The sequence below is a fragment of the Ornithorhynchus anatinus genome, chromosome X1, assembly GCF_004115215.2.
Source record: "Ornithorhynchus anatinus isolate Pmale09 chromosome X1, mOrnAna1.pri.v4, whole genome shotgun sequence".
Classification (NCBI taxonomy): Eukaryota; Metazoa; Chordata; class Mammalia; order Monotremata; family Ornithorhynchidae; genus Ornithorhynchus; species Ornithorhynchus anatinus.
The window spans coordinates 27,498,319-27,519,906 of NC_041749.1; the positions used below are offsets into that span (position 1 = coordinate 27,498,319).

The 21,588-nt window shown below is 44.7% G+C and overlaps 1 protein-coding gene across 1 annotated transcript in view; it reads right to left on the reverse strand.

The window, feature by feature from the left end:
- ADRA1B (adrenoceptor alpha 1B) overlaps positions 1 to 21,588 on the reverse strand; it is a 59,904-nt gene that overhangs the window by 23,913 nt on the left and 14,403 nt on the right. Inside the window, exons 4-6 of the mRNA XM_029052040.2 lie at positions 20,359 to 20,426; positions 19,784 to 19,912; positions 1,306 to 2,449 (exon numbers count right to left, since the gene is read on the reverse strand). Coding sequence (XP_028907873.1) covers positions 1,306 to 2,260 — 955 coding nt within the window. The 5' untranslated portion in view covers positions 2,261 to 2,449; positions 19,784 to 19,912; positions 20,359 to 20,426. The remainder of the gene's footprint in view (positions 1 to 1,305; positions 2,450 to 19,783; positions 19,913 to 20,358; positions 20,427 to 21,588) is intronic.

Below are 21,588 nucleotides of genomic sequence, written 5' to 3' on the forward strand. Positions count from 1 at the left end.
TATTCATTTCTAGTCCACTGGTTCGGGGAACATACGAATTCTATCTAGTAAAGAAATCCTCCCCTTCTACCACACGGATGGTTTCCCTTATATCACTGATTATTAAGAGAGGATTAAAAGGTCTTTAAAAGAGGCCATCAGGATTTCAGCCGTCATTAATACAACGTGTCAAAGTTCTCCTGGCTGCTGTCTGTAAACTCCTGTTCTCACTCCAAGTTCTTTTCCTGCATGAATCTCTGAATGCTTCATGTCAATACTTTTGGTTCCATTCCTTTAGAGGTAGAACAGCAAAAGGAAATCTTAACCAAAGAAAGAATCCACCTAATTATTTTTTATTAGATCGGTACCAATTCGAAGGCCCATCCCTATAATTTGAATTGCAGCAGGAAGCAAAGGGATTGGGAGGGGAGCGTTGGGTCGGGGTTGGGGGGAGGGCAAAATTGTAGCTAATGATACGGTGTTCCATAAGACACAGGAGCTAGGCATATTTCTGTTTAATAACCTCAGGACCCCAGAAAGAGTAAGTTACGGTCTGCGCCTTTCATGTTTCTCCCATTTAGCTCCTTCAAGAGGCTGCGATTGATCTGAGTTGCTGGGAACAACCATAAAATTCTTTGAGAACCGGCAATGAAACAAGAGCAGCAACACTACAGCTAAGCACGAGGAGAACTGACAAGCTAAGGGGAGGGAAAATTGCCTTTGAACGGCTCTGGGCGGGAGGACTGTTTGGTGAAAGGCACTTTAGAAACATTTTAACCGAGAGCTTTGGTTCGGTCCAAGAAATGGTTTTGAGCTTCTTAAGCTAACTCACCACCAATGTGATAACTGTTTTATGGACCGTATTAGTAACACGGTTTTAGCAGACCAAGCGTGTAATTGGAATTTATTAAAATAATGCCTGAGATGGCTCAATCTATTTCTCAGCCAAGCTAGAGCATACATTTGTTGGAGCTTTAAAATTTCTAAGTGAAGAATGCCAAATGGATCATTCTTATAATGTGTCGAGGGAGATTTTCTCTGTGATCATATTTCAGGAACCCCGTGGCGAGGGATGTCGAACGTTTAACTAATTTCTGAGCCGGTACAGAGCAAGCTGCAGACCGTGCAAAATGTTGGCAATGTGAATCAATTTAGCTAGGATCCAACCCGCACCCACAGACAGACATCCGCCCAACCACCACGCGGGTACATATATACACAGACACGAGCACGTGCACACCCCACGGTCTCAACCAGCTGGCTGAAAATGGCAGTTATCACACACTGAAATCCCTTTCCGCCAGCAAGTCCCGGCCCCCAACTTACCGAGTGGCAGAGCTATGAAGAAGGGCAGCCAGCACAAGATAAACATTCCGACCACGATGCCCAGGGTCTTGGCCGCCTTCTTTTCCCGGGAGAACTTGAAAAGTTTGACCGAAATGGAGTTCCTGGGATGGTGCCCTTTGGCCTTGGTGCTACTGAAGGTGTCCTCGTGTATGTTTCTGTAGTGGATTCTTAACGTCAGCTCCTTGGAGTCGGACATCTCCTTCATCACCCCCGCTTCCAAGTTCTTGGTGGTCTTTTTGGCGACCACGTAGACCCGGCAGTACATCACCAGGATGACGATCAGCGGAATGTAAAAGGAGCCCAAGGACGAAAACAGGGCATAGAAGGGTTCCTCGGTGACCCCGCACTCCTTCTCATCATTGGGCGCGGGCTCCTTCCACCCGAGCAGGGGCCCGATGGAGATGACCATGGACAACCCCCAGACGCTCAGCAGGGCGAGGATCGCTTTGCGCCTCGTGACCAGGGTCGGGTACCGGAGGGAGTAGCGCACGCCGATGTACCTGTCTATGGAGATGGCGCACAGGCTCAGGATGGACGCCGTGCAGCAGAGCACGTCCACGGCCGCCCAGATGTCACAGAAGACCCTCCCCAGGACCCAGTAGCCCAGCACCTCGAGCGCGGCCGAGAAGGGCAGGACGGTGAAGCTCAGCAGCAGGTCCGCGATGGCCAGGTTGACGATGAAGTAGTTGGTGGGCGTCCGCAGGTGCCGGTTGCAGGCGACGGAGAGGATCACCAGGATGTTCCCCACGATGGCGAAGAGGATGAAGGCGCCGAGCACGATCCCCACGGAGATGGCCCTGGTGACATCCAGGGCCGGCAAGCTGGAATTGCTGACTGTCCGGTTCGAGCCAACCAGGCTGTCATTGCCCAGGGAGGCGTCTTCCAGGGAAGCGGGTGTCGATAGGTTGAGGGTCTCATCCGGGTGGGGATTCATCTTAGAAATCGCCCTCCATAGCAAGGGGAAACCGGCTCCCCAGGCGGTGCGCAAAGGCCCTCAGCGTTCATTCAAGTTTCTCCTCTGGGCCCAAGTCTTCACTGCCCGGAAAAGAACACTCCCCTGGAGAAGCCTCATCTCCCAGGGCAGAGAAGTAAGCAGGCATGCGGGGAGGAAATCCTCTGAAGCCTGTTGAGGAAAAGAGAAGACAGAAGGCAGTCCAAAGTTGGTTTATTTCTCCGGGGGAGCCGGTTCCCAGTGATGCAGCGGCTCCTTGGAGCCTAAGGGAGGCAGGATCCGGTGGTTCTCTGGCCTCCGCTCCCTGGGGCTCTGCAGGGAGGAGAGCTTCTGCCGAGCTGTGGTGACAGGCTTCTCCGAGGACCGTTTGCAAGCCGTTCGGCAGCTTTCAATGAAGTGGCTGCCTCGCTTACTCTGCCTGCCAGTGACATCAGGGAAGGAGAGGAGCCCGGACATGTTGCAGCACTAGAGGGCAATGCGGCTTCAGCTAACGAGCTCCCAGCAATCCCAGCAGCTCAAACCGTTGGACCCCATCCGTTTTAATTAAAACATTGGCCCCTTATAATAGCCGCCTTGAAGCCCTCTCCTTTTCCCTCTTCCTCACTCTCTCTTTCGCTCCCACTACTGAGGAATCTTCTAAAAGATAAACAGAGTGGAGGCAAATCCAGGGCAAATCCATCCAACCTCAGGAGCTCCGCTCTCCAGTATGACACAATTTAAGACTTTTAATCCTTAGTGATTCTCCGGCTGCCCGGGGGGTGGGTGGGAGGAAGGGGAGAGGGGAGGGCCTACCTTTCAGCTGCTCGCTGGACAATGAGCCCAGGATGAGGAGGGTAAAGTTCAGGCAGACTTGATGGTAAGGGCTGAAGCACAGAGAAACCCCTGAAATAAGGGTAAAGAAACTTCTAGGAAGGTATCTACAAATCAGAACTCCTGGTTTGGCAAAGCAACTAGTCCCCAGCACAATCACTTATCCCTGGGAATAAAGGGAAAAACTGAATTCTCTTTAACCGATACGATGCTCGGTCAATTCTCTGGCTGGATTTTACAGTTATTCGTTCTCCACTTTCAGAAAGCGGACAAGGGTGAAAACACGAAAATTTATCTCTGTAATGGCCAGAGGAGATCGTGCCTACTTGGAGAATTTTTCCTTCAAGATTTCTAAAAACAACTTGGCAAAGACACGTCAAAGAATTCAACAGACGGAAACCTCCTCCTTCTTCTTTGCCCACCCCTTTCTCCCCCAAATAAGAACCCCATTTTAATAGAGTATTATAGAAAATAAGGCCTGTTGGTGAGGGTTAAAGGAACTGGAATGGTCAATCTCACCATAGAAAAAAATTGTGTACTGAGTGTGGTGCCGAGTCCTCAGGGCTGGCTTCAGGAATTTCTCCTCCTTGCGTGGGGACTGAAAGGGCCAAGCAACTCCCTCATTTGAAAGATGCCATCACCTGCAGCTTTTTGCACAAGCAGCATGAGATACTGGGGTTACTATTGAAGTCTACCCTTTCTCCATCTCTGCCACTGCACTGCCATCAGTCCTGCATACACTCCTCAAATGACCACCCCAGGAGCGTGGCTCTGAGACCCTGACTTATGCCCCGCTAATGGATCGCCAAAATCCTGACACCATTTTTGAGAAGGGAAGTGTGGCCATCTTGGAGAGAAAACTTTCAGCACCCACCTTTGGATAGGGCAGTGATATGACTATTTTTGAGAGAAGCCACATGGTGGCCATCTTTGAGAAGGGCCCAAGTGACCACTAGATTTGGAAGTTCTGGGATGGCTGCCAACCCCTGTAGCTCACTGAGGGAAGGAAACATGTCTACCAACTAAGCAGCGTGGCTTAGTGAATAGGGCAGGGACCTGGGAATCAGAAGGATCTGGGTTCTAATCCCAGATCCACCACATGTCTGCTGGGTGAACTTGGGCAAGTTGCTTCACTTTTCAGTTATCTCATTTGTAAAGTGGCGATTAAGACTGTGAGCCCAATAAGGGAAAGGGACTGTGTCCAAACTGATTACCTTGTAATAATAATAATAGTGGTAATAACTGTGGCATTTGTCAAGTGCTTACTACATGCCAGGCACTGTTCTAGCACTTAACTAGTACCATAATTATTATTCTCCCAAGCACTTAGTACAGTGCTCTGCACACAGTGAGCATGGAGGGATTGTCTTTCTTTATTGATGAACTGTACCTTCCAGGAGTTTAGAGCTTAGAGCTGGGTTCCAAAAGTATTCTGACAATTCAGAAGCTCTTCATTTTGTCAAACCTAACTCTTCTGCTGCAGTTGGAGTCCATGTGTCTTGTTCAATCTTAGATTCCTCCCCCACCCCCACCCCACTTGAGTTTAGGTCCATGTGCACTTTCTAGTCTCCAGTGGAAGGAAGGGTAATTTTCAGGGCTGGCTTCAGATGATAAGCAAGGCCTATAATCATCATCATCATCAACAAAGGTATTTATTCATTCACTCATTCAATCGTTCATTCATTCATTCATTCAATAGTATTTATTGAGCGCTTACTATGTGCAGAGCACTGTACTAAGCGCTTGGGATGAACAAGTCGGCAACAGATAGAGACAGTCCCTGCCGTTTGACGGGCTTACAGTCTAATCGGGGGAGACGGACAGACAAGAACAATGGCACTAAACAGCGTCAAGGGGAAGAACATCTCGTAAAAACAATGGCAACTAAATAGAATCAAGGCGATGTACAATTCATTAACAAAATAAATAGGGTAACGAAAATATATACAGTTGAGCGGACGGGTACAGTGCTGTGGGGATGGGAAGGGAGAGGTGGAGGAGCAGAGGGAAAAGGGGAAAATGAGGCTTTAGCTGCGGAGAGGTAAAGGGGGGATGGCAGAGGGAGTAGAGGGGGAAGAGGAGCTCAGTCTGGGAAGGCCTCTTGGAGGAGGTGATTTTTAAGTAAGGTTTTGAAGAGGGAAAGAGAATCAGTTTGGCGGAGGTGAGGAGGGAGGGCGTTCCAGGACCGCGGGAGGACGTGACCCAGGGGTCGACGGCGGGATAGGCGAGACCGAGGGACGGCGAGGAGGTGGGCGGCAGAGGAGCGGAGCGTGCGGGGTGGGCGGTAGAAAGAGAGAAGGGAGGAGAGGTAGGAAGGGGCAAGGTGGTGGAGAGCCTTGAAGCCTAGAGTGAGGAGTTTTTGTTTGGAGCGGAAGTCGATAGGCAACCACTGGAGTTGTTTAAGAAGGGGAGTGACATGCCCAGATCGTTTCTGCAGGAAGATGAGCCGGGCAGCGGAGTGAAGAATAGACCGGAGCGGGGCGAGAGAGGAGGAAGGGAGGTCAGAGAGAAGGCTGACACAGTAGTCTAGCCGGGATATAACGAGAGCCCGTAATAGTAAGGTAGCCGTTTGGGTGGAGAGGAAAGGGCGGATCTTGGCGATATTGTAGAGGTGAAACCGGCAGGTCTTGGTAACGGATAGGATGTGTGGGGTGAACGAGAGGGACGAGTCAAGGATGACACCGAGATTGCGGGCCTGCGGGACGGGAAGGATGGTCGTGCCATCCACGGTGATGGAGAAGTCTGGGAGCGGACCGGGCTTGGGAGGGAAGATGAGGAGCTCAGTCTTGCTCATGTTGAGTTTTAGGTGGCGGGCAGACATCCAGGTGGAGACGTCCCGGAGGCGGGAGGAGATGCGAGCCTGAAGGGAGGGGGAGAGGACAGGGGCGTGTTTATTGAGCACTTACTGTGTGCCCAACACTGTACTCAGTGCTTGGGAGAGTACAATGTAACAATATAACAAACACATTCCCTGCCCACAATGACTTACAGACTATAGGGGGAGACAGACATTAATATAAATAATTTATTTAATAGGAATTTAATTGGGAATCTAACCAGCCACCTCAGAATTCCTCAATTTCTTGTTTCCTTATTTAGTACATCGATTTACTGATTCACCTTAGTTTCTGACTTACATTTATTCTCTTACTTTTTCTATACCTGGCAGTCTATGTCTGTTTGTTTCCCCCATTAGAGTGTAAGCTCTTCCAGGACAACACTTCTGTGTTTTCCCCGAGAGTGTAATGGGCACAAAGCACTCAGTAAATGCTCCTGATGACTGTTTTTAGCCTGGGGAAGAAGTACAAGGATGTGAATTTAGACAGGATTCTTGAGGGTCTTGATAAGGGGAAGAACTGACAACAGCCATCAAGGGGAAGAAAAAATGGGAACGTTCTGCCAAAACAACAGGGCAGCCATTCTAATGCAGCAGTGTGTTACTGCTGGTGGAGCTGGTCCTTGGGCTCCTTCCTCTCCTCTCCAAGCAAAGCCACCCCTTGTTACACTGTCTCAACCTTTCGAATGACCTATCATATGGCAGCATGGCCTAGTGAAAAGCACTGTTACAGTGTTTCCTTCATCCCAAAGAAAATCTTATGGTATCATGACAAGAGGCTTCAAAACTAGAAGAAGAAACTGTAGGGCCTAGATGAAAGAGCTGAGGACTGCTCTTCCAGAAGTCTGAGTTCTAGTCCTGGCTCTACCATCTGTCAGCTGTGTGACCAGGTGTTTGGGAAAAGTACAATAGAGTTAAAATGTACGGTCCTTCCCTTGAGGAACTTAAAATCTAACGGGGGAATGCGAATAGCCACAAATTGCTAATATATTATAGATGAAAGAAGCACAAAAGAAGTGTAAAAATTAGAGTAAACATTCAAAAAAAATAAATAACAATTAAGCTGGAATCTTCAGGGGGTTGTGGGGTGGCATGACCAGGAAGATAGGTAATTAGCCAGGGCTTTGAAGGTGGGGAGGGATAGAGTTTGGCAGACTGATGGAGGTGTGAAAGCACTGATGCAAGAAGACTGAGCTCTGGGAATTATCACAAATGCAAATAGCTCCTTGTGGTCAGGGAACACGTCTACTAATTCTGGAAAATTGTACTTTCCCAAGAGCTTAGTACAGTGCTCTGCAAAAAGTAAGTGCTAAAATCAATTGATATGATTTATTGGTTGAAATGTTTTGTAGAGGAGCTGTCCCAGGTTTATTCTGGCTCACTCCCAACTTCCCCAGGGTTTCATCTCCCCATCCACACAATATACCAAATTACAGAGAACTCTCAATATCGTCATTCTCTGCCTGCCATGGACATGAACTAGACTTCTGGCACACTTCAAAGGGATAATTTTCCAAACGTGTCAGAGCTGTGGTGTCAGCAACCTAACTAGCTGCAGTTTCTCGGCAGCTTTCTGAAGAAAAACCGCTATTGAGAAGTTTGCCAGCCAGCCCCATGAGGATCCAGGAACTGTGTCTAATTCATTCATTCATTCAATTGTATTTATTGAGTGCTTACTATGTGCAGAGCACTGTACTAAGTGCTAATTCCTCATCTGTGTATTGCTTCCCAGTGCTTAGTGGAGTGCTTTGCCTTGTCGTATGAGCTCAATACATACTATTAATACTACTACTAATACTGCTGATTAATTACTGAAGATCTGTCACTTTGGGCAGTCTGAAAGTGGGGCATGGGCCCCAGGGAGGAAATGTTCCTTCTAAGAAGCTTGGGTTGGACATCTTCAAAGGGACTCAGCTGTGTCCTCTTCCTTAATAATTGTGGTGTTTATTAAGCACTTACTATGTGCCATACACTATACCGATCACTGGGGTAGATATAAGTTAACCATGTCAGACATGGTACCTATCCCATGTGGAGCTCAGAGTCTAAGGGGGAAGCGGAACAGGCATTTAATCCCCATTTTACAGATGGAAAAACTGAGACACAGAAAAGTAAAGTGACTTTCCTAAGGTCACACAGCCAACAAACGGTGGCGCTGGGAATATTCACTCAATTGTATTTATTGAGTGCTTACTGTGTGCAGAGCACTGTACTAAGCACTTAGTAAAGTACAATATACAATGCTCCATGGGGCTATGCGGCTTCTTCAATCCACTTTCACTGCCCTCTAGACTGTAAGCTCCTTGTGGGCGGGAAACGTGTCTACCAATTCTGTTATATAGTACTCTCCCAAGTGCCTGGTATAGTGCTCTATGCATAGTAAGTGTTCAATAAAAAACCATTGATTGACTGATTGATTGAATAGGGAGAGAAATCCTTTCACTTGGGAAAGCACTCCTTCAGGGGATAGAGAGCTTGTTAGTAAAAAGTGATTTCCAAGCAGCAAATAGCCACAGTTCAGAGCACCCACAAAGAGAAGATTTCAATTCCACCTGGGACACAATTGCTTTTCTTTCCTGTGATTATGACATGCCACTTTCTGATGAGCACAGGGATTCCATTCCAGCAGTGCATTCTTTTCTTCAGCTGGGTGCAGTATCTTGGCTAAGGTTAAATTGCCAGATCATCAAAGGACTGAATTCAAAGCACATATTTGGGAAAACTTCAATGAGTTCTTTACAAGGGCTTACTGTAGTGTAAATTTTGAGAAGAATGGTGCTTTTTGAAAAAAAAGAAAAAAAACAGCTTTCCATAGCCAGTGAAACCATGTGTCTGTTTTCCACTTTTTCTCTCAATAACCTTGCTGATTGGGCCAAGGAGGTGGGCATCGCCAAAGTCAACAGTGAGGTCAGTGGTTTTCTCTGCAGCAAAAAGGGCTTCGTTCCCCATCACTGTCTCCTGCCTGCTCTAGGGCTTGGCAGGCACAGGTGAGCAGGTGGTTTCTGCTGCCATCTCTCGCTCTCTTTTCTCCTGCACACATGATTTTCCATCTGTGTTTTTTTTGTAGTTCTCGAAGACTCCATTCTCTCTAACCAAAGAAGGATAGTGGGAATGAATTTATTATAATGATAATAATAAAGATTATAACTGTGGAATTTGTCAAGTACCTAATATGTACCAAGCACTGTAAAGCATTAGGATAGATATGAGATACCCTCGTCAGACACAGGGGACTCACAATTTAAGTAGGGGGAGAACAGGTGAGAAAATTGAGACACAGAGAAGTTAAGTCTCTTGCTCAAGGTTACACAGCAGGCAAGTGTCAGAGATGGGATTTGAACTAAGGCCAATGCTCTTTCTACCAGACCATGCTGCTTCAGCATTTCAATGCTAACTACTATGAAACTTTGCGAAAATGCTTCTGGCCTGGCTGGGAATTATGATCAAATTCCATTCACTGCTCTCTTTGCTGTAATTTCCTTGGAGGATGATCACTAATGTGGAGAATCCTATACTAGCTGCTTGATCTAATGCAAGAAAGGTTTTTGCCTCTGCAGTTCACTGGATATAGTAGTTTGATTTTCCTGGGACACCCTCACCTCCACTTTACTTTTGACTAACTTTCCTCAATCCCTGGCAGAAGGACTAACCCAGTGCCTCCTCAAAATCTGAATCTCTTTCCAGATCTTCCCTCCTCTCTTTCTCTCACAGAACCAGGTCATCTAGCCATTCTGGGAGATTTTCAATTCCAGTGGCCACGAAGTTCAGAGAATTCCAAGGGAAGTGGTGGATGCCTTATCCCCTGAGGCTTTGAAAACTTGATTGGTCAAAGCTTTAGAAAGCAATTTGGCAGAAACAGTGTTTCCCTGGAGGACTGAGGAAGTGATGTAACAGGACTTTCCCTGCCCTCTCTCCCCCCGGTTCAATGGAAGGGGTTAAACTTGAGCATTCCAGGTCATTCTGTGGAAATGGTGCGTGGCATCGCCAAGGGACTCATAGACACAGGAGGCTGATGAGAAAGGACAAAACTTGTCCTTACCCATCTACATCCTGATAACGAGGAACACTGGGACAGGAAATACCCAAATTTGCTGGGATTGTTTACAGAAGCTTTGGCCAAGGAGAATTTTGGAAGTTTGCCTGGGTATGCAGCGATTCTTCCAAAGTCAGTGAACAAGGATGTTGCTCTGTCACCAAGCCCCTTGCAAGATGACTTGGGTGTTGCCTGGGCTGGAAAACGATTTTGGAAAATGTTGGGAAAACCAGAGTGACTCTCTCTGCGAGCCTCAATGAAGCTACAACAGGGACCTGAAGAAGCAGCCAAAGAAACATGGATCCCGTTTTAATTGTCAGTGGACACCTGAGTGAGTCCCTTCCTAAATTAAACACGTGGTTAACCAGAAGTCCTGGACCTGCAGGAGATAAAATCAGTTCTCTTCACACATGTAATAGTTTCTTCAGTACTTATACACAAGAAACTCCTGGTGACTAAAGGGCAAAGAAATTCAAATCAATCAAGGAGAAAGTTGGGGGCGACCTAATCTGAACTACATTCTGATACATGTAACTAGTTGGGTGATTATATACGATTTGTACTGGGCAAAGGGAGCTGGCTTTTTTAGCCAGAAGTCAGGAAGTGGGCTGACAATGTAAATGTGGATCTTCATCTTGTATCCTCCCCAGGAAATACAAGTGGTGTGTTCCACTTGGAATTGGAAGGAGGCAGGCCTGGAGTGCAACCATCCCTTTGAAAACTCTGGTTAGGGACACAACTGGAGACAACACTCCCCACTTCAATCTCGGAGCCATTCGGTTCCGCACCCTTTCTCCCTTCTCAGCAATGCTGCAGAGACTGGAAGATTGATTGTAAGGAGGGGAGGGTTTGAGGCCGGCTGGCCATGTGGAAGGGAGTGGGGTTGGGGGGTGGTTGAAGGTTGGAGCAGCCACTGAAGAGGAGATGACCCTGCCCCTAGCTGAGCATTCCTAGTGCCCATGAGATGCTACCCACAGAAGCTGCCCCACTTCACTTTGTCCCAGTTTGCCACTATGCATCCTGGATCCAGAAAGGACGATCGCCCCAAGCATGGAGGCCAGAAGTCCATTACCACTGAGAGTAGACTCATTTCTATAAGCTCAAACTGCATTGTGAAGAATGGCAAGTTAGTTAAGAAGCTCTTTTTTTGAGTTGTTAAACAGTGAAGCAAATTTATGGAATCCCTTCCTTGAGAGATATTTTAAAATAGAGTAGATTTTTAGGGAAAATTGAAATGGAAATCTCCATGTGAGCAGAGAGGTGGACTAGATGATCTCTGGATGGCTCTTTTGACTCCATGAGTCCTATAAATCAATCCATCAATCAATGCATCAATCAATGTTTTTTATTGAGCACTTACTGTGTGCAGAGAGCACTGTACTGGGGAGAATGGAGTTCAAAACAGTAGGTTCATATGATCCCGGCCCTCAAGGAGTTTACAATCCAGTGGTCGAGGCAGACATTTACGAAATATCGGATAGGAGAAGAGCACATACGGCTAGGTACATAGGTAGGTAGATTTGATGAGCACCAACAATTTTCTTTTTTTCTAAGTAGTTCATGACTGACATAAACCATTCATCCTTGAAAATTTAAAGTCAGAGAGTCTATAACTTGCCTATGAGTTCAAACATGCTGAGGACTCTAAAATACCAGTTACCTATGAACTTAATTCTGAAATCTCTGCACATGCAGGACTCCCTAAGAGTTTAGACTCCCTGCTGTGCAGAGGGAATGTAAGATCAAGCCCTAGTTAGTAGCCTAAGAGAAGGACATTCTGCTTTTAATCCACGAGCACAAGTCCAATTAGTGTCAACAGGAATTTTCCATGTGCATCCAGCCATGTAACTTTGCAGACTGTAAAGTAGCATAGCATCACGGACAGAATACTTTACGCACAATTGGGGGTGGGGGAGTGAGTCTCACACATTCGTTTCCACCCCGCAGCTGCTAAATGCACTGATTCCAGGCTGATTCCTAGGGAGGAAGGACCCAAGGCATGTGGCCAATGTGGTAACAATCAAAATAAATATTTATTATAAATTAAATTTCATGGGCTGATCAGATCTGCGAAAAGAGCAAAATTCAATTTGCAGTAATTGTTTCAAGGCAGGCTGGGGAAAACTCTTTCCACGAGAAGCTGAAATGACTCCAAGGGCAGAAGTTTAGTCTCTATCCCCAGTCCAAAAAAAATGTGCAAAGTCATCTCTTCCCTCTTTCATTTTTTAAGGTCTTCAGTATGTCATAGGCACTTAACCACATACTACAAAAGAACTCTGTTTAAATTTATTTTGGTTTCTATCCTAAATTGAGGGAGCTGCTTATTGAAATTGGCAAATGCCTGGAACTACCCATCCCCAAATTTAGATCTCTCCTTTTCCTGTTACCCTTTCCATCCCCCATCATCACACAAGAACTCTCTTTCAAGGGTGGCTTCAAACATCAATTTCTAACACCATACCCCTCATTTATTTCAAGCGCTTAGTACAGTGCTCTGCACATAGTAAGCGCTCAATAAATACTATTGAATGAATGAATGAATTTATGGATACCTGGCCTCCTCCTGGGCATTGAAAATGCCTCAGCTGCCAATTAATTGCCATAGGATGCTAAATTCATTTCAGGCACTACCCAAAATGTTCATCTTAGGCCACATTGCTTTGGACTGACCACATCAAAATCTCAATATGTTTAGTTTGACTAGCTGTAAAGGTCACTAACTACTGGATAAGAGAATCCAAAAGGGAAAGCGCATTGTCTTGAACAAATGGAATAATGACCATGCAGAGCAAGTGGAAAGGGTTTCTCACCATCCCTGGATGAACAAATATTTTTGTCAACAAGTTGTTGCATATAGGGACTCCAGTTGTGTGTGTACCCCTTTCCCTGGACACTAGACACCTACTGCCAGAAATATAGGAAGGAAGAAATACAGAAGCATCATGGCCTAGTGGATAGAGCATGGGCCTGGGAGTCGGAAGGACCTGGATTCTAATCATGTCTCCATGGCTTGTCTGCTGACCTTGGGCCAGTCACTTAACTTCTCTGTGCCTCGGTTACCTCACCTGTAAAATGGGAATTAAGACTGCGAGCCCTCTGTGGCACTGGGACTTTGTCCAGCTTGATTAGCTTGTATAATAATAATAATGATGATGATGGTACTTGTTAAGTGCTTACTGTGTGCCAAGCATTCTTCTAAGCACTTGGGGAGATACAAGTTTATCAGGTTGTCCCAAGCGGGGCTCATAGTCTTCACCCCTATTTTACAGAGGAAGTAACTGAGGCACAGAGAAGGTAAGTGACTTGACCCAAGTCACACAGCTGACAAGTGGCAGAGCTGGGATTAGAACCCATGACTTCAGACTCCCAAGCCCTTGCTCTCTCCGCTAAGCCACGCTGCTTCATCTACCTCAGCGCAGTGCTTAACAAGTATCATAAAAAACAAAGAAAAAAACCAGCTCCCATCCCTGAAGCATGGCACTCTGAGAGGCTGGGCGAGATTCATTCTGCTCAGTGTCTGAGCAGCCTGTTACTGATGGCTGTATTTCCTTCAAAACAATGGAGAATCTCCGGGGAACCTGGTCCCCTGGGAAAGGTTGAGCTCTTCCCATGGCCTCTTCCCCCAAAGTGGTGCTCAGAGTCTTCATGTTCCACAAGCTGCCTCATATTAATGAGGCTCTGGGAATGATCTCTGTAAATTACAACCACAGACTAGCTGCCCTCCATCAGCGTTCCTTTTCTCACCCATAAAAGCAAGTTCTAGTCTAACATTAGCATCCTGCATCTTCTCTGACCAAAAACCTTTGATGTTGGGCCTGCCTAGTCTTCTGCACAGATGTTTTCTGTTTCCTGAAGTCCAGCCTTAGGCAGGAGATCCATCTCATCTCCCTCCTGCGAGCTTCAGGGCCCACCCATCTTTGTTCATCTGTTTTACAGAGAAGTTAAGTGATTTGCCCAAGGTCACACAGCAGACATGAGGGAGAACCGGCATTGAACCCAGGTCCTCTGACTCCCAGGTCTGTGCCCTTTCCACTTGGCCCCATTGCTTGTCCTGCTGTATTTACTGACCAATGTGCTGAACTCGTTTCCCCAAATAGAAGTGCTTTCATTTTTTTAATTTCTGTACTATTTATATGAATGTGTTATTCAAGGAATATTTTTGCACACCAATTTAGTCTTTAAAAGATTATTCTCTAGGTCAATTTTTCGGCCATAACATCTATGAATCTTGGATTCTTTTCTTCCCAACACCACCAAGATCTTGGCCTAGAGGGTGGGAAAGAGTTGATGAGACACCAGAGTGTAAAGACCAGTACATCCCCCTTATACCCCTGCATAAAAAGCCCAGAGTTTCCACTTTCAGAATACTGAATGGGCCTGTTGGACCAGAAAGGGAGTTAGAGGTTGGACATTACCACCATTCCACATTCCGTCATAGAAGGATGAATTTAAGTGTTCAATTTTCTACTGTTAAATGTCTGAATTACTGAGTTACTATGTTGAATTGAATGCCTGAATTTTTCTCCGGAGACCAGTCTGTCCTCACCACTTTAGACTGTGAACCCCTTCCAGATCAGGGGCTGTGCCTTTAGCCTGTCTCTTCTTATTAGACAGCCTGTCCCTGTCAAAAATGAAAAAGAAATCTCACATGATAGAAATCAAACATCACACATTTGGTGACTGTGTGGGTGAGACAATCTCAGAAATTAAGATGAAAAAGTAAGACCTCTGCCTTCTAAAATCTGCCATTTTTCACATAGGGAAAGCAGAGATAGGCAGCTCACCCTGGGTCAGAGGGGAGGTCGGCTAGGGACATAGTGAAAATGATTACAATTATCCATACAAAGGACTTTCCCTCCACAGATTTGGAGGAAGAAAGGAGCTCCATGCTCATGGGTTTCCCTTCTCCTTTGTACCTGAATATTTTTGATGAAAATCAATTTCCAAACTATTACCACGTAATTAGGCTTAAGACATAATGCATGGGGTTCATGAGAAAGTTTCCTTTCTGTGGGATTGTCTTTGTGAACTGTGCATATCTCCCTTAGTTGATGCAGGCAGGATGTCTTGTAGTTAAGAACTTTTCAAGTGATTGTAGTGTGATTGCCAAATTGTTGCTCACAAGTGCGAAGTTTTTCTGAAAAAGGAAGCAGCTCTAATGTGTAAGGAATGTTTCAATAGCAAGTTGATCAACTGGGAAGATTAGAACTGTGTCTCCTTTTGACTACAGCACATTAGGTGCTCAGTTGCACCACCCTTTGTTCCCTGGGTAACCAAGTTGTAAGATAAGGAGATTTACAGTGTAGCCATCACCAAGCTAGTCCGTGATGCCGGTCACTGGTCACTCGGGGCATCTATTACTCCAGTGTCTGTTTCCATGACAAGCCCATTAGGAAGAAAATGAATAAATAAGGTCCAGGGAAAGAAATTTCTCTCCCAGGACGCTGGAGCCCAGAGAGTTGAGTGGGTAGAAACAGAGGAATGGTGTTTATACATTAAGAAGAGCAGGAACAGTTTAAAAAAAACTAGATACTGGAGGTCAGGGTCTCAATTTATGATCAGATTTGTTGCTGAAAATCTGAATTTCATAGAAAGCTTCATCATTCACTCTTTCAGAGGCCAGGAAGGGGCAAGAGGGTTACAGGAGGAAAGAGGAAAAATGATATTTCCTCTTGTTTGTATTTCTGATGTTGAATAATTACTGATGATCCATGATGAGCCTCAATAACATAACGGTATCCCTTGGGTTTTAGGAGTTTACACTGCCAGGGCATGGGTCGTACTTACCCTCCACATGCATATCTCACCCTGTTATGTGAAACACTTTCAATTTCCTTTTGATTTTGAAAGGTAGAATTTGGACTCATGGTAAACTTTTCTTTCCTTTTCTCAATTTTGGTCTCCATTCTGAGCTTACCTCTCATCACGTATCCAGGAGGTTGGTGGAGGTTTTGAGGTGTTAGAGGCACTCTAACATTTAATGCTCAAAGGTCCATGCCTTTGAGTCTACTTAAAAAATGGAGGATGTTGAACTTTACTCCAGAGTCAGACTGAACCTTAAAAGCCATCATGTCATCAAGAGGCTGAGGAGATAAGAACTTCTGAGTTCCAAATATAAGGAACAAAAATATTTTGGGTTTTTAAATTTGATTTGATTATTTGATTAAATTTTGATTGGGCTATCCTCTTTAAACCTCCTTCCAGGCCTCAAAAACCTTTATTCAATAGTATTTATTTAAGTGTTTACTATGTGTCAAACACTAAGTGCAGATATAGGTACGATTTAGTCCCTGTTCCACATGGAGCTCACAGTATAAGTAGGAGGGAAAAAAGGTATTCCCATTTTACAGTTGAGGAAAAATAAGGCACAGAGAAGTTAAGTGACTTGCCCAAGGTCACACAGCCTATAAGGTCACACAGCACGGCCAGAATTACAACCCAGGTCCTTCTGACTCCCAGGCCCTTGCTCTCACCACTAGGACACACTGCTCTGCTTCTCTAAGTGCTTATATAACACTTTCCAGTGTAGCACAGCTGGCTCCTTCTTGGCTTTTCCAGCTCAAAAAAGGACTAAAATCTGGCCTGTATAACTAATCAAGATTTTGTTCCAGTGACCAATCCAGGTTGCCTAGAGAACTGTGGAACCATACTCTATTCCCTCAAATTAAGATCTTTCCTGCTTGCAGAATCCACTTATATTCTCTATGGAATCTTTCTCCAAGCCAGAGGCATGGGGAGGATTTTAAAGGAAGTTGTTCAGGGTAAGAAGAGAATCACAGTGTCACAGCAGTTACATCAATAAAAAAAGTTTCCGTGAGGGTGTTCCCAGATTTTCGAAGGTACCTACCGATAGGAAACAGAATAAGGATTTCAGTACCAACAGTTGTTGCTGTCGAACTAAAAGTGTCGGCTGTTGCTGCTGGTGCCTATTTTTGTTCTACCTTGACCTTGACTGTTGTCTCCCCGGGCCTCCTCCCCTTTTAAAACCCTGTCCAGCAGCCACAAAGCTGAGGGGCAGGAGGTTTTGTGGTTCTGGATATCGATGCTGCCCTGTGGCCCCAGCCATGGCTACTCTCCGCTCAACTGTATATATTTTCGTTACCCTATTTATTTTGTTAATGAATTGTACATTGCCTTGATTCTATTTAGTTGCCATTGTTTTTACGAGATGTTATTCCCCTTGACTCTATTTATTGCCATTGTTCTTGTCTGTCCGTCTCCCCCGATTAGACTGTAAGCCCGTCAAACGGCAGGGACTGTCTCTATCTGTTGCCGACTTGTTCATCCCAAGCGCTTAGTACAGTGCTCTGCACATAGTAAGCGCTCAATAAATAAATACTATTGAATACTCTCTGGCTGTTTGCGGTAATCACCACCGTGCCTCCGGCAGCTGGAAAGGAGCAAGTCCTTATGAAAGAGGTAGAGGGGTAAAGTAAGTTGGGGAGGAATCTGCTTGGGCCTGGTTAGTGCAGGTGGGCTAAAGTTTCCTGGCTCAGCTTTGGGCTTCTCTGTTACCCTCAGCTCTTCTGTTCTGCTCCGTGGCAGAGTTCAAATTGCAGGCACCCAGACCCTCTAGCACTGAGCACAAGCCATCCTTTGCCCTGTGCCCCGAGTCCATCCATTATACCCATTCTGCTAATGCCTTTCTAAGCCCTTTCAACTTAGCATGACTAAAGATCAATTTTCAGAAGTGGTTTGGGAACTACACAAGGAAACAAGATGGTGGTTAGAAACATCAGAAGGGCAAGCTAGTAATGTATGCAACTAGTAAATATACGTAGCCTTAGAAACTAAGCAGAATGAATCACAGTAATGCAATAAAATGAAGTGTTTATTTTTTTTGTGATATTTTCGAATTTATGGTTTATCATGTCCGGGGAACTTGCATGTCCTGACTGCACGTCTTTGCTCTGAGCTAATAAAGCAAGCAGAAAGCCCGCCACAACCGTCTTGGAGGTTCTAAAACTGAAGAATACATGTGGTGTGGTCTAATAATGAATTGATTTGAGAAACGATATTGTCAGCAAAGCCTGTGAAGAACTACAAAGACAGCAAGCTCAGGGCTTAACTCCTGAGGCTTGCCCTTTGGGGCAGTGCTATTATTATTGTAGTGATTGGTGTTACTGTAAAGAGTGGGGTTAGAGCAGAGAGCAGACACAGGCTACTTGTCATAACTGCCAGAGCCTGCCAAGGATATTTTTGTTGAGGAGTCAATACCTCATGTCACTGTACTGCCATTGGGCTCTTGGTAAATTGAAAGGAGGAAATTGGAAACCTGGCAAGAAAAGGAGCTAAAAGTGACTTCAGTAGATCCTAGCTGATCCAGTTCCTTCCCCCAGAACCAGTGAAAACCAAAACACTCAGGATAGCCGACTCCACTACCACCCTGAGTAGTCTGATCCAGTAGGAAGTAGGAAGTAGGAAGCTTTCCTTTTTGTTTCTCTTGCTGCAATTTAAGATAATTTCCTCTTGTTCGTTCCTCTGCTTCTAGGCAGGCAAAATGGCCAAGTGGATAGTGCACAGGACTGGGAGTTAGGAGAGAGGTTCCTGTCCTGGTTCTGCCACTTGCCAAGTCATTTAGCCTTTCTGTGCCTCAGTTTTCTCATCTGTAAAACGGGGATTAAATGCCTGTTCTCCCTCCCCTTTACACTGTGAGCTCCATGTGAGACAGGGATTGTGTCTGACCTGATTACCTTATATCTACCCTAAGGCTTAGTTCAGTGTTTTGTACATAGAAAGTGTTTAACAAAGACCACTATTTATTATTATTTTTATTATTATATGGTGGGATTATAGAGTTTGAATTTCCTGTCCAGTTGATGGGTTAGAGTCATTTTTGCTAATGGGGATTAGGAATTGAGTGGCCGTGCCAGCAGGAGAGAGCAGTTACCAGAGGCTTGCTGAAGCCTGACTGAGTTTCTGCTAGCTCTTTGCAGATTGATAAACGGTTTGTATATTGGTAGCAATGAGTGACTCTGGAACTAAATTCCTGTGTTTTTCCCCCTCATCACTCCTCACCAATCCTCACTCTGTTTCCTTTACACTTCCTGAATTTCTTGTTATCTCTTCCATGAGGGTCTAGATTTAATGTTCCATAAAGTTAATTCTCTGAGGTTGATAGACTCCCATTTGGTTTCTTCCCCTAACAGGTAGCACCTGCCCATTTTCCCTTAGCTTTAAAAAATGGGAATGTGAAAAATGGCTCATTTTGGTTTAGCCTAACTCTGAGCCTCTCCTAATTTCAGCATCTCTGAGTAAAAAATGGGATATACACACCATCAGAGTGGAGGCTCCTAAAAGGCGGGGACCATGTAGTTGATCAATCCATCAACCTATATTTATTGAACCCACTAACTGTGTGCAGAGCACTGTACTAAGCACTTGGGAGAGTACAAAAGCAGAGTTGTCAGACATGGTTTCTGCCACAAGGAGCTTAAATAACAATGATAATAATAACAAAATAATAATAATAAGGGTAATGCCTGAGGTATTTGTTAAGGGTTTACAATACACCAAGCACTCCACTAAGCACTGGTGTAGATACAAGGTAATCAGGTCAGATATAGTCCCTTGTCCCCAATGGGGCTCACAGTCTTAAGTAGGAGAAAGAACATGTATTGAATCCCCATTTTACAGATGACAAGATGATGCAGTCTGCTTGTTTTGTGCAGCCCCAGGCCCTACCAACCAAGTTTGTCTAAGCATCGCTTTGGGAGTTTAAGACAACCCATTCTCTCCCTATGCAAGAAAGATGGGATGGGAGGGGGAAAGGATGGACAATCAGGATCCTTATTTAAAGCAATTAATACAAAAATTGCTTACTCACGGTTATGCAAGGAATATTTTTTGTTTGTTGCCCATTAACTCATCACCACAAGGCCAAATCCAGATCTCCTCATTAAGGAAGGTGGGCTTTGCTCCAGGAAGAGGATTCTATGTTTTCTCGCATTCGTTACTAAGAGAAATAAATGTTTTTTATATCAAATGACGGGAAGCACTACATGTCCTTGAGGTTTTTGTCAAGGGGATTATTATATTTACAACTGGCTCTCAAATGAAGTGATACTGATGAGAACATTACCCTGCACAGTGAGAGTCATAAAACAGTAATAGATTTGACAAAGATCCTAATGGGTTTTTCAAAATGTTATTGATTTTACCTCACATTTTGTTTCTAAACAAAAGTTCCACATGTGGCTACACACAGTGCTATTCTGGATCCACAATAGGTGCCCCCTGCAACATTCCTCCTTTCTGCCAACAGCCTTTTAAAGTTAACATTTTTAAGAAAACTTAGAAACCTCAAGGACATATTAAATATCTTTTAAAATTAGCAAGTACATGTAAACCTTTGGGAATTATAGCAAGTGTTGTTATGGAAATGTGTCTCTAAAACACTACCTGTTTTCAATGGTAACAGTTTGCTTCCAAATCTGAAGGCTGTTAAATTCAAAATCTCCAAATAGAATCTGAAATAACCAAAGAGGGAAATGTTTTCCATTCATTAAATTTTCTCACTGATTAAAAAAATTAAAGCTTTCATGAAAATTCAAGGCTCAATTTATGTTTTAAAGCTAGTTTTCTCCCCACATTTATGACAGAGAAAATGACACAAAAAATGTAAATGGAAATGCCCCTCTTTTTATATAAAATTTCCAGGGCAGGAGCTTGTAATAGGTTATTTTTGTTCTCTAAAAGTCAATACTCGGGGCTTGGAAAACTTCAGCCAGGTCTGTAAAATACACTTTGTCTTGAGCTTATATTGTCTTATTTCAAGGTAGTAAATTTTTGCTCTTCATCCTTTAGGGAAGTCATTTTACTGAGACATCACTACCTATTTTATTTAGGTGCCATCTTATGACAAACACTATCTGAAACCACCTATCAGTCAAAGGAATTTATTGATTGCTTACTGTGTGTGGAATACTATACTAAGTGCTTGGGAAAGTAAATAGAGTAAATAGACACAATGCCTGCCCTCAAAACATTTACAATCTAGAGGGGCAGACACTGAAATAATTTACAGGTAAGGGAGGCAACTGAATGTAAGCATAAGTGTTGATAATAATAATAATAAAAGTACTTGTTAAGCGCTTAGTATATGACAAGCACAGTTCTAACTGCTGGCACAGACACAAGTTAATCAGGTAGGACATAGTCCACGTCCCACCTGGGGCTCACACCCTTATCTCCATTTTACGATGGAGTTACTGAGGCACAGAGAAGCTAAGTGTCTTTCCCAAGGTCACAGAGCAGACATGTGGCAGAGCCGGGACTAGAACCCAGGTCCTTCTGACTTCCAGGCCCATGTTCTATCCACTAAGCAACACTGCCTAGTGTTCTGGTGGTGATGGTGACACTTAAATGCTTGAGCAGTAGGGACTCAAACACGAGTGATGCAGAGGGAGGGAAAATAAGGTGGGGAGATGAGAGATTAGTCACATCGTTCTTCAAGTTTATTGTTTGCCCAGTTCTAAGAGGGCCAGAACCTCATCTACAACCTCTCTTAAAATACTTTTTTCCTTTCTTTGTGTTGGGTTTCTTGCCTGGAAATTCTGAGGCTGAGCCCGGCCAGAACATAATTGAATCAAAGAGCTGAAAGGTGTCTCCAGAGGTCACAGAACACCTAAC